At 39.8% G+C, this 14114-nt stretch overlaps 1 protein-coding gene across 2 annotated transcripts in view; it reads right to left on the bottom strand.

The window, feature by feature from the left end:
• The window catches only part of TENM1 (teneurin transmembrane protein 1), a 330568-nt gene extending 318774 nt beyond the window's left edge, over positions 1–11794 (bottom strand). For both annotated transcript variants that reach the window (XM_081808286.1, XM_081808288.1), the window contains exon 1: positions 11278–11794. In XM_081808286.1, coding sequence (XP_081664412.1) covers positions 11278–11513 — 236 coding nt within the window. In that variant the 5' untranslated portion in view covers positions 11514–11794. The remainder of the gene's footprint in view (positions 1–11277) is intronic.
• Between the last annotated feature and the right edge of the window lie 2320 nt (positions 11795–14114).

Genomic DNA, 14114 nt, shown 5'->3' with positions numbered 1-14114 from the left:
CTCAGTTTTAAAAAAATATAAGTTAAGAATAAATGTGATAATGGCTTGATGCAATGTTCAGCACGTAGCAAGCATCTGGTAGGTGATAGGAGAAAAACTTTCTCTTTCTTTCTCTCCTGGGACCCAGATCCTTATTTTCAACTATTTATTGGATATTGAGCATTTCCAATATGAATGTCCCACATGGATGTTTCAATATTTCCCAAACAAAACTCATTGTCTGCTTCTACCAAATACTATTTCTGATTTCAGAAATCTACTCCATCTGTAATTCCCTGCTCAGTTACTCTGTCTGTCCATATACCTTACAAAAATTTTGTTAAACAATATGAGCTAAGCATTGAGGAATCAAAGCAAAAAAAGAAGACATAGTCTTTCACTCAAGTTGCAACAGAGAATAAAGACAAGTAAATAAAATATTTGGAGAGTGCAAATATACAATGGAATAAGGTCTTCATAGACATATGCACAGAATGCTAGCCCACAGATAAGGGAAAATTCTATGAAAGGTGCTGTGGGGAAGTGAAGGCAGGTAAAGAAAGGCTTCTAAGAGGTATCTTTGACTCCTCTCCTCCCTCTCCCATACTACATCTATAGACCCCTAGTACTGCAATATTATTAGCCTCAATATAATTAAATTTGAGGATAAAGGCTGGCTCCCCCACTAAAATGTAAGCTCCATAAAGGCAGAGATTTTGTCTGTTTTGTTCTCTGTTGTAGCCCCAGCAACTAGGACACTGGCTGATCCATGTGGGCACTCAACAAATATTTGTCAAAATTTGCAAAAACCTATTTATGCTAGAATTAATTTATCATAGTATTTATATTGAACTGTTTTTCATTTAAAATATTCACATTATACACATTCTTATATCCTCAGATATCACACCAAAAAAGATTAACAGAATGGAGAAGCAGATGTTACTGTTTATTTGCTTATCTGTTTGCCAAAGGGGGCAAATCTTTTTGAGTTTTCTTGTTCTTTAAATGGAATAGTCAGTACCACACTTTCACAACTCTTACAGACATTTCAAAGACCTCAAGACTTAACCTGATCTTATCTTTTGCTTTTAAAGCTATAAACATTTTTATGTTGTGGAATTAATAAAGAACCAGCTGGATTCTCCCAAAGGGAGATGTTTAGTAGAATGTCTTTGATACACACACACGCGCGCACGCACACACACACACACACAAACACACACCTCTGTAGAAAATAAGGAGAATAACTGACAGGAAAATCATTCTTTGCTACTTCAAATACATTTCATACTTCTAGTAAAATAGACAAGTGTCTATTAACTTGACATGGCAATGAAAATATTTATTACGATTAACTGGATAAGTAACTTTGTAGTCAATGAAGTTAAGAACTAGTTTCTCTCTTGATCAAAACCAGATATTTCTATTTTAAATATACAACCCAGGATAGGTAAGTATATATGATGGATGGGAGGCAAAAAGTTTGGTACAGAGATTCCTCTAAAATTTAATTTTGGGGGCACCTGGGTGGCTCAGCTGGTTGGGTGTCTGCCTTTGGCTCAGGTCATGATCCTAGGGTCCTGGGATCAAGCCCTGTATCAGGCTCCCTGCTCAGTGGGGAGACTGCTTTTCCCTCTCCCTCTGCCTCTTTCTCTCTCAAATAAATAAATAAAATCTTTAAAAAAATAAAATTTAATTTTGGTTTGCTACACTCATATATTTCACCAATCAACTCTTTTAAAATTCCCCCAAAACATCTGTTTAGATTCACATTTGAATTGCTAAAAAAAAATCTTCTCCATATTAACACCAGATTTCATCTCACCTATGGTGAAATTTCCTTTCCTTATAAAATGAAACACATTATGTTTGCCTATGGCTTATACTTTGAAAGTGAAACCAAAAATAGTCAAATCAAAACCACCAAAGTGATTAGAGACTGTATCACGATAATCTCCAAAATACTGCTCTTCACTGCCTAAGCACAATAGACTATTGTAGATCTATTTTTACTCTCAATATGTAAAATATATTTTTAAGGCTCCAGAATTCTCCTTCATGTAAATTCAACATATTCCACATCCATCATTTGGTGTAGGCTGAAAAGCTTGGTTGATTCCTGCTCTTCTGTAGTAAACAGGATTTACAGGGCATAGATTACTTCTACGAAGTCTTTTCCTGTCTTAAAAAGAATCTTTAAATCTGTGGCTGAAGATAGATTTTGCTAACCCCATTGCTGTTAAAGGATTAAAGCATGAGATATTGTTGGATCTAAGCACTGAATATGTACATTCTGAGCTTTTTTTTTCTCTAGTCATTATTGAAAGAAAAAACTTATGTCTCTAAATCTATTTTTCCATTGCAAATGTACTAAAGAAAAAATCCTACTTATAAATGTTAGGTGTATTTTAGCAGTACTATGTAACAAAGAAATATAACTACCACTGGAGAATTTACACTTATGGGTTAATATTTAAAGAGTATTATTCCATAGAGACTTAAATCACTGCCATCACTACTAATGAGTATTTATTTCTTCTTATTTCCCCAAGATAGACACCAGCTCTAGAAGTCTGGTCACGAACATGGGTCATATAGATTTCATTTCTCTTTCCATTCTTTGCCAACATCTCCTCCATCAATGGCCCTGGCTCTTCTTTTGTCAAAATAACCCTGTTGACTCTCACATTGGCCTAAAGTCAGCAAGGGCAGTTAGCCTCATCCCAAGCTACAGCCATCTGTCAGAATATGCTAAAAGTCAATGAAAATACTTGCTACCCCCTCTTCTGGCCAGGCATGACTCCCCCACACAATTCCGATTTGTCTTTGTGAGTTGAAGCAGTTATGTTAATATCAAATCCAAGTCCTCAATAGTATTAAATACCACAGCAAAATCTTTGAGTAGGACTCATTATGGTGAATAGATCATGGTTAATGTCCATCATCATTTCTGAGGGCTGGTTCAAGTTAAGGTCTAGAGCCAATACTTGGCCAAAAATTCCCCATGAGTAAGAGTATCAAGTAAACTTTGAGTTAGGAGTTTGAATTGAGGGACAGTGAAGAGAGTAAATAAGGGAAACAATTTTCCAAAAATGACCATAATTCCACTTCAAAGTAAATCCGGATGAAGAGGTCAAGAAGCTAAGAGAACTGTCCCAGTTTTCTCTGGGGAATGGGTTATGTTTGAGTTCCTGATAGAAATGAGTACTACTCCATTTAGCCTTGGGTTAAAGGCAGAGCAATCTACTCACATACAGAATGTGTGGACAGAATAGAGAGAGCAATACTGAAAGGAAAGTGGTTAAGTCGGGATTCTGAGAAGCTAGAATGGAACAAAAGCCAGTGCCAATGGAATAGAGAAAGGAGGAATATGCAGCAGAGGAAGAACAGAAAGAGGGAGGAAACTAAAATGAGTGTAAATCACATGTGAGGTCTAAAATAATCCTTGTCACAACCTTATGAAAATGAGTGTTATTAACCCAGGTTTAAGGTCAGGAAACTAAGGTTCAGAAAGGTGCAATAATTTGCCCAAATATAGACAGGTAATAAGGAGCAGAATTGAAACTCAAACCCACATCTGTTGGCTTCTACAATCAACACTCTTAATCACTCTTCCAACTTTCATGAAGAAGGCACAACACTGTACCACTAAAGGTACAGAACCGCTTTGGGATTGAGGCTCATCCCACAGGCAGGGGAAGAGAGACTTTCTGGAGAAGAATCAGAATAAAAGATCTGCAAACTGAAGTACATCCAAGGACAAGTCTCTGGATAAGGAAGGAGAATATGGCAATTTAACAGCAGGAGTTTCAGAATGAAATTTTGATTTCTGGATCATAGCTTAAAAAGTATGGACTTTGGTTCCAGAATGATTATCTCTTATTAGTATTAAAAGGAATATACTTGTTCTCAAACCAGAAAGGGTTTAAATGGCAAATGGAGAGGGTGCCTGGGTGGCTCAGTCAGTTAAGCGTCTGACTCATGATTTTGGCTCAGGTCATGATCTCAGGGTTGTGGGGTGGAGCCCTGCAGTTAGGCTCTGCGCTCAGTGGGGAGTCTACTTGAGGTACTCTTCCTCTGCCCCTCCTCCCACTTGCACATGAGCGCTCTCTCTTTCAAATAATTAATTAAATCTTCAAAAAAAATAAATGGCAAATGGAGGAAGAGGGAGAGGAAGAATAGAAAGGATAATGCCTAATATTACTGAATGGATAACTGGTCACCATGCATGCCTTTGAGTATAATACACTCTTTCCAGAATGCCTTTTCCTCCATTTTTCACCTATTGCTGCCTCATGATTTTATTATTAATTTTATTTATTATTAGTAGTAAATTACTTTCAAGCCATTTTCTCAGAAAAATTTCTACTTTCCCATTTCCCTACCTCAACACTTCCTCAGGGTTACATCTACCACCTCCAAGTGTTCCTACCTTGGAATTACTCAAAGTTAATAAAGCACTATGGTATTGTTATTTATTTCACTTTGCCTTCTTTACTACAGAAAGTGGTTGAATGTAAAGACCCTGGCCCTACAGCCTGGGTTCAAAATCTGACCAGGGTTTGCTACTTCTGACCTTGGAACTGTCGTGACTCTGAATTCTTCTCTTTGCCAGCATATCAGTGCCACGCTCTTATATTGAAAATGTTGTTTATTGTACATTTTCTATGTGCCCAGCTCTGAGCAGACATTTTACAGGGATTATCTTATGCAGTTCTCAAAACAACCACACAAGGGATGATCTGTCATTTTCTCCACAGAACAGATGGGGAATTGAGGCCCATGGAAGTTAAGTAATGTGTCCCAATTCACAACTATATGAAGTAGCTTAGTCCAGCGGTAATTTGAGCACATACGCTTATGCACATCACCCAGACTCTCCATCTCCATCTTGGCGATGTGTCCATCTTTCTCAGTTGCAAAAGACGCTCCTTTCATCCCACCACAAAAAAAGATAATCCAAGAAAAGGCTTAGAGGTGGAGCTGGAAAGGCTGATCTCTGAGTAAGGGAGGACTCAGGGAAGGACATAATTCTGAATATACTGGGTAGTGGGGGAATTATTTCTATGAATGACACAAGGCAGGTAACAATCTGAAAGCTGTTCTGAAGATTTATCACAGGGCAGTCTTACAAAGCCTCATGGACATGGGCCATCACAACCTAAGGGAGGGAATGATTCTAATGATTGGAATTTGGTGGTTGCTAGAAATTGAATGTATCCCCCCAAGACCCACATGTTGAAACCTAATCTCCAGTGTGTTGGTATTTGGAGGTGGAGCCTTTAGGAGGTGGTTAGGTCATGAGGGTGGAGATCTCCCTAATGGGACCTTATGAATGGAAAACCCCAGGGAGCTCCCTTGCTTTTTCTGCCATGTGAGGACACAGAGAAGATAGTTGTCTATGAACTAGGAAGTGGGCTCTCACCAGATGCCAGATTTGCCAGTGCCTTGATCTCAGAGTTTCCAGCCTCCACAACTGTGAGAAATAAATGCTTACTGTTTAAAAAACCCAGTCTGTGGCGTTTTTGTTACAGCAGCCCAATTGGACGAAGACAGTGGCAAAAGAGTATGTTCTATTTAAAAGCATACTAAGAGAGGAAGCAAAATGATGTTGTGTTTACCTGGGGAAAGCATGAACATAAGGGTAGAAACATCTTTAATTAGATGAAGACAAAAATAAGGACAAAAGTAGAGTTGTTTCTTGTGATTACTGTTGTTATTATCATTTTAACATTCACCAAAGTGCTTACTCTGTGCCTGGCTGCTCTAAATACATTGCAGATATTAACTCCTTTAATTCTCACAACAGCCTTATGAATAGGTTGCTACTATCATCCTTATTTTCCAGATGAGAAGACTGAGGCTTGGCAGTGTTAACACAGTATGCCCAAGTTCATACAGCTAATAGATGGTGGATCAGGGAATCTCCAATAAGCCACTTGCCCAAGTGGAAGAAATGGATGCTCATTTCCAACATAGATAACGAAAGTGTCCTAAGAGTAAAGTGTAGCAAACATGAGTGATTTCACCTCCAAAGACATCTGCTAGATGTATCATTTAACTAAAGGCAAATATATGAAAGGTCTTTAACCTCCCTTGTTGAAACTCTACTTCCGAGAAGGTAGAGAATATAAGACTGGCTTCTCTCACCGACTAGAAAAGAGAAACTGGTGAGTTAAGGTGATAGGAACCTTTTGAGAAAACAACCACTGTAGCTTAGAGTCCATAAGTACATTATGAAGCAAAATCTTAGACTTTAGGAAAGCAGTTCTCTAAAGTGAAGACGGTGTGATTCCATGCCCTGAGACATTTAAAAAACAAGGAGATGGATTAAGAGTTGGAAAGGTTTGTTGCCTATTGAAACCAGCATGCCTGTACTGGGTGCTCTCCATTCAGTTTACATTTCTAAGGAACGTGGAACAAAAGAAAGAGATGAAAATCAAGGATAAATAAATTTAAGAGGGTGTGATGAAAATAATGCCAAGAAGGTTTATACCCCAAATGAGCCTGAAACTTGAAAAAAAAACCTGCTAAAGATGACATAAATTTTTTTTAGATATAGGTTTAGAACAAGAAGATCATGGATAGGATAGATGTACAACTCATGCAATGCTACTGGATAACCGAGATCAGGGAGGCCTTCTCAATGACTCACTTTCGTTGTGGAAAAGAATGATCAGAGACCGAAAAGGGTAAAGTAAACATCTGTAACCATAAATTGAAGCCTAAGATAGTCAAAGCATTCATAAGAAGGCACTCAACTGTTCCAAATGAATTAAAATTCTGCCCCAGAGTGGTGACAAGTCTCACAGATTTCATAGTTGTTAGTTTCAGGACCGTGGTGTGATGATATGTGTCAGAGGACTGGAGACAGCATACTGGTTTTGGTTTTTAAAAGGAACAGGAAGTCCATGGGATCCTTAGACTAGATCAAGGGATATTATGTTGACTGAGTACACAATTCTAGAACATGTTATTAAAAGGATGATTTGTAAGCACTTTTAAAAAAAGATAGTAACCATGAGAAGGCAGCACAAATTCTCTAAGAACCAGTCATGTTAAACAAATCTCATTTCACCTATTTTTACATGGCTATTGGATTGGCAGATCAGTAAAAATGTAGGCATACTGTATCTGGGTATCAGCAAGGCATTTGACAAGGTCTCTCATGATATGCCTGTAAACAAGATGGAGAAATGTGGGTGGTATTCTAGTAAAAGAATGTTGCCTGATGGACAAGTGTCAACCCACAGGAAGGATTCCAGTGGCGTGCTACAGAGCTCCAACCTTGATCTTATCCTAAATAGCATTTTTATTAATGACTTACAAATAATAATAAAAAAAAAGAAATGAGGAGAGCATACCTAACAAAAGTACAGATGACACAGTTATGGGAGCAATACAATGCAAATACTTTGTATAGCAGAATTTGAATTCAACTACATCTCCACAGGCTAACAAGGTAAAATCAAATTAAGCCAAATCAAGGCTCTAAACATATTTCCACCTGTACCCCCCATCCCAAACACAGAGTTAAAAACCTCCAACTATAGGGGCGCCTGGGTGGCTCAGTCAGTTAAGCGTCTGCCTTCGGCTCAGGTCATGATCCTGGAGTCCCGGGATCGAGCCCCGTGACAGGCTCCCTGCTCAGTGGAGAGTGTGCTTCTCCCTCTGCCCCTCACCAAGCTTGTTGCTCTCTCCCTCTCATTCTCTCTGTCAAATAAATAACAAAAATCTCCAACTATATAATTTTAGAATAAAAGAAAGGTGGCTTAGCCTCAGAACTTGTTAAGAAGTTTTAAGAGTTCAGTTACTAAGTGTTCTCAGTGTATATCAGTAGTGTTATGTAGCCACCAAAAAAGCTTATATTGGAGTAGGCAGCATTAATGGAAATATTTAGTCAGAACAAAGGAGACAGGGGCGACTGGGTGGCTCAGTTGGTTAAGCATCTGCCTTCCACTCAGGTCATGATCCCAGGGATCGAGCCCTGCATTGGGCTCCCTGTTCATTGGGGAGCCTGCTTGTCCCTCTCCCTCTGCCCCCACCTCCCTGCTTGTGCTCTCTCTCTCTCTCTCACAAATAAATAAATAAATAAAATCTTTAAAAAAAAGAACAAAGGAGACAACCATTTGTCAGTCATAGCACAAATTTTGGAATAAGTCAATCATGGTGATTGCTGAGAGTTCCATCTAAGGTACATCAGCTCTGTTCCCAACCCTTGCTCAAGGGGCAGCCATAGGTGGCCACGCTGTAGGCTTGTTTTTTTTTTTTTTTTTTTAATCATATGGCCCTTTCTCTCCCCCTGGCCTTACCTGACTGAGAGAATACAGTTGTCTCCCCTTATCTGAGGGGGACACATTCCAAAATCCCCAGTGGATACCTGAAACCAGGAATAGTACTAAACGTTATATATACTATGTTTTCCTATACATCCCTATGATAAAGTTTAATTTATACATCAGGCACAGTACGAGACTAACAACAATAACTGATTGTAAAATAGAACAATTATAACAACATATTATAATGAATGTTACGTGAATGTGGTCTCTTTCTCAAGATACCTGACTGTACTCACCCTTCTTCTTGTGATGATGGGGGATGATAAAATGCCTATCTGATGAGATAAAGTGGGGGAATGACCTAGGCCTTGTGACACAGCATCAGGCTACTACTGACCTTCTGACAATAAGTCAGAAGGACGATCATCTATTTCTAGACTACAGTTGACAGTGGGTAATTGAAACTACAGAAAGCAAAACCGCCAATAAGGCGGCGGGGGGACTACTTTATCTTGAAAAGATGTTCTCAATTATTTGAGGCAACCTGAATGAACTCTGCTCCCTGTGACCAGGGAGCCTAATAAAAACCCCACCTGCATTCAGCCTTGGCTAAGACACTTCAAGAGCAGTGCAGGCAGCAGTTTAGAACTGTGTTCTAAAGAAAGAGACCAGGATGGAGGATTTGAAACCAGCTGATGTGAGGAAATGGGGAAGGAACTGGGGAAACATGCAGGTCAAAGAAGAACAGGATCAGGAAGAGTGAAGGGCTGTCAGGTGTGTGAGGGATTTTATTTATTCTGTGAGATCACAGAAGCAGATCTGGGAGAAATGGGCAGAGTTAAGAGGTAAGAGATTTGGGTTCAATAAGAATCCTCTGGTAGTTGCTTGAGATGGAATAGAATGCCTTTGGGATAAATCAATCACCTATTTTGGAGCTATTTAAGCAGAGGCAGGTGACCACTTAGTAAGGATAATAGTATTTTTTTAAATTTTTATTTTTTATAGCAGCATTACCTTTGAGTTGTATAACGCTTTGCAATGTACGAGGCACTTTCTGCCACACTACCTCGATCATCTGTACAACATGTTGAGACAGGCATTTCCACATTCATTTTTACAGATGAGGAAGCTGAGGCTCATGACGATGTGCCAGGACGCCCCCAGAGTTACCTTTTACTGACTACATGTGAATCAAACATTTCAAAGGATATATATTTGGGAAATCCTAGCTCATCAAGCTGATAGGGTTTCTAGGTTTTTAAAAAATTCATCTTTGTGATACTGAATATATTCCCAAACGTACTAAAAAGGTACTCTCTGCACAATCTCACATGAAAACTTATGTTCTTCTCTGCGTCTTATGAAGCTGAGACCAATTAATACATTCCTTGCATGGATACAGAAGGTCCGTGGGTGCAGTTTGTACAAACACGCTTAGATGTACACTTCAAATAAGAATAGTTTTCTCTTTCCTTTTGCCTGAGCCCCATTCCCCACCCTCCTTCCAGATTTCCTGTTATTGGGCTTCTTAGAGGGAAGGAGTGTGTTTTGCTTGTCATGATCACTAGATAACCAGATTGCCCCACTGTTTCCTTAGCTATCACCAAGCGCCACAAAAGAATTAAAAGAGTGAGTAAATAAATTTTTTTTGAGTAAATAAATTTTAAAAAGGAGTAAATCACCAACATTCGCAAAAACTCCTTAAAGATACACATTGTTCTCTGCTTCTCTCACCTCATTCACCTCCCTCTTTCGTTAAAAAAAAAAAAAAAAAGAAACGATACACAAACACTATCACTCGTACACTTCTAATTGGGTTATCTTCACCATCAGAACGGACTGCTATATTTTCTCTTGGGAGATAACAGAAATATCAGTTTATGAATCTATTTAATCTAGTAGTGATGGATGATATAGAGTTTCCTGGATTTGAGCCATAATGCTCTCAGTTTGTTGGTGGTGACATATACACTGATGCCATGCCTGGCATATAACTTAATCTGCTATGAAAAAAAAACAAACAAACAAGCAGTCTTATAATGTGGGTTTATTAGTCCTCCCCTTTCCATTCCAATTCCCAGATATTGGGATGGAAATTGATCAGAGTTGACAGCACACATTGCTTATCAAGTGATATATTATACCCATTGTTTACATACAAATGTGTTCAGAAAAAGCTTTGGTAGTAGATCTAAATAAGGCAAGGGGAAGTCCTTGAACTTAAAAGATAACAAAATCATATGTTTTATTAGGTAATGTCTATGTTAATAGGAAGTTGTAATTTTTAATTTAAGAGGGAGTGTCTAGAAATGATGAATAATTTCTCATTTAATCGCCTCTAGTGCTAAAGTCTATTATGACCCGGAGACCTAGAACTATAACTTTAATCCCATGACGAAGATTTAAAGAGTGAATCTCAAAACCTTAATATGTGAAGTGCCAGAAAATAGAGGCAAACTTTTTTGTCAAAAGACCAAACAGCACCCTACAGGCAGAATCGAGTTTTTAAAAGTACACACGGACCTCCGATCTATGAAGCGAATCCTTTTTAAAAATGTTTGAAGGCAACTTACTTTTTGAAAGAATCTTACAATAAAATCCAAATTGTCACTGTTCCTCCAATTGTGTTTGGATTTTCCTGTAATGTTGCAGTTTCCTAAAACAAGGGGCGAGTGCCTTTTACACGGAGGACACATTGATAGTTTAGATAATTGCTTCGTTTCATATGCTTTGGGGGGTGGCTGCCTGTGGGATGTTTATGCACCTGTGGTTTCATCTTTCCACGTGAATCTGCTTTGGTCTGTGTCGGTGAGTGTGCCCGAGTCTAGATGTGTGCGCCTGTGTGCGCTCCTGTGCCCGCAGAGGGGTCTGCCTCTGCCCAGGCATCTGGGTGTGCATCTCCGTGTGCATTCGTGTGTCTCTGCAGATGTCTACGGTGAAATGAGTTTCTGCACTCGGTGGAATCATCCTCTGCCAATATTTAAGTTATTGGGATCAATAATAGCTCAAGTACCTGGTCTCCAATGGTATGTTGCTATTCAAGACCCAGCTGTTATGCAGATGAACCGAGTCCTGTGTACTGGTTGGGGGAGCTGGAGCAGCTGGGCTGGGCTGGCTGCGGGTAGTCATTGATCTCTGAAGAGAGTCGGCTGCAGGGGGTGGTTTCCTGGCACAGGTGCACGCATGCGGAGGCGGCGGCGGCGGCGGGAGGGGTCTGAAGGTGAACTGGTTGTGTGGGCTGCTCTGCATGTCTAAAGAGGAGAGAAGAAAAACACCAAATAGAGACTTACTCTCCCACTTGGCAGTCAGGAAAACACAGCTTGTCAGACTGAGGATTTCAGAAGAATATAACCTGTGGGGTGGGGGCAGAGCTTTAAGTTCAGTCTATCTGTAAAAATGTCACTTAACTTACAAAAACACGTGCAGCACGCTTACGAAATGTAAAACATTCACAGTTGCGGGGCGCCTGGGTGGCTCAGCCGTTAAGCGTCTGCCTGCGGCTCAGGTCATGATCCCGGGGTCCTGGGATCGAGCCCCACATAGGGCTCCCTGCTCAGCGGGGAGCCTGCTTCTCCCTATCTCACTCCCCCTGCTTGTGTTCCCTCTCTCGCTGTGTCTCTCTCTGTCAAATAAATAAATAAAATCTTAAAAAAAAAAAATTCACAGTTGCATTTACATGTAAATTCTTCAGGGCTATAGCAGCTAAAAAGTAAATGAGGCTGCCTCACACAATTTGTCATAGTTTCTGCTACCGAACAAATAAATCATCAACAAGACACTAAGTTACAGAACAGAAGTGAGCAGATTTCCATCAGTTGCAAAAGTCTCACTTCGGAAAATACCAGTGAAAGGCACAAATTTGTTGCAAGAAAAATCATTCGACACTTCAAATAAAAGTTTAAGGCCACCTTCTGGCTTACCTCAGGAAAGGATGCTAGCCTGCCTACACAGGAGCAAATCCATACTCCAGAAAAACAGCTCCCTGAGTATGGAACTCAACTGCACGAAACTCATCTCTTTGCCAGCACCGCTCCCCCCCTGCCCCCAAATAAGAGTGCTGCTTGGAAAAGGAGTTTGTTCAGGTTATTATATATATTTCCATGGCCATGCAACACACAGTCTGCGCCCCTCCCCCACCCGCCACACCTTTCTAGGAGCTCTACCATATTAGCCGCAGCTTTGGTGGAAGGGAAACCCTTTTTTTCTCTGCCTGTTTGCAGTGGGGGCAGCCTGGGACAGCGGTCCTCAGACTTCTGTTGTCGCTATTGTTTGGTATTTTCCCACTGTTTTCCTGGCAGGCACATGTATAGACAGAGAGTTAGAATTTGGCCCACGAGAAATGCCCCAATTAAACCCCTTTGAAAAGGAATCACTATTGTAGCTGATAGCCACCTCTCTTCCACAGGAGAAACATAATAGATGTCAAGTGATCTCTTGTAACACCAGCACGTTCTGGATAAACTTTGTAGACAGCATGGCTTTGTCCCACCTCCCAAATGACTGAGAGTTAAAAAGCAGAAAAATGCCAGAGGCTTTCCATGCCTAGCAAAAGGGCTCAGCTGGTTTGTGCTGAGACTCACTTTACAGTGGCTGATCACATGGAAAAAAATAACTTCTTTCCATCCCTCTACCTCCAACTTGAATTTCGAAGACACTGGCATGGTTTTCATATTTTAAAATGATACCGGTGCCCCAAGAGCATGACAAATTCTTGGCTATGTTTTCTCCTATAGATGGCTCTCCCTTTAAATAAACTTGCTATATGAAAAAGGAAGTTGTACAAAAGATAGATAGGGAAAGGAGTAGTGATAATTCATTTTGATACAAAATATTCCTTTAGATAATCAGCTACCCTTGTTTATTTAAAAGGAACTAAAATGCTTCATGAATTTTCGAAATCAACCCATTATTCCAGGCCCAGCCCAAATCCCATATCCACTAAAAATATCATCACAAGCACTTAACATCTCATTAATTTTTTTAAACCTCAGGGCTCATATTCATAACCATAACTAGAAGCATGCTTTCCATCTTTGGACTCAGAAAAGCACTGAATGCTGGAACCCAAAAGACCGTGAAAATCCTTTCATTTTGCAGATGAGAAAACTGATGTCCAGAGAACAGTTTGTCCAGGGACACTGGGCATGGCCCAAACTAGAACCCACATCTCCTGACTCTCTGGCCAATGCTCCACTCACTACATTGTAGACCTTTGTAATACAAGCTCTCTTTACCTCCTTAAGATTTAGAGACACAGAACCCTCCACATCTTCTGGATTTTTCACTTATGACATACCACCTTCCATTGTGGTTATTTGTTTATATGTCTGCTTCCCTCCTTAGATCTTATCTCCTTAAGCATCGAAAAGGAAGGTGGTTTGGTGTAATAGTATGCAGTGCAGCATCGTGGAAAGAGCATAGAATTTGGGGGTAACGGCAAACCTGGGTTTGGATTCTGCCTCTCCTCATTTGTAAAATGGAGATAATAATCCTTTCTCTTAGCAATTAAATTTAATTCATATAAAATGTGCTTGGACATAGTATGTCAGTGACTACGCATTTATTAAATGCAGTAGAAGGATGAAACTTTCAGACTGGAAATGACCATAGGGATCACCTAGTTCAGCTCTCCTTCCTCCCCTCTCCATTTTACAGATGAGGAACCCAAGGCTCAGAGAGGTAAAGTGACTTGTTCAAAGTCATTCAACTTGTATGAATTTGTCTGCTTATGTCTGATGATTCCCACCCAGCCCAGCACTTTTTTTTCCATATGCTATTTTGGAAAATAAATATGACTGTCTTCTCTGACTTTACCATTTACTATTTTTATCATAACTTTGGCCCCTGAGT

Source organism: Leptonychotes weddellii, chromosome X, assembly GCF_054177405.1.
Source record: "Leptonychotes weddellii isolate Sample4059 chromosome X, ASM5417740v2, whole genome shotgun sequence".
NCBI lineage: Eukaryota > Metazoa > Chordata > Mammalia > Carnivora > Phocidae > Leptonychotes > Leptonychotes weddellii.
Note: the sequence above shows the minus strand (reverse complement) of the source record. Positions and strands in the feature narration are given on the sequence as shown.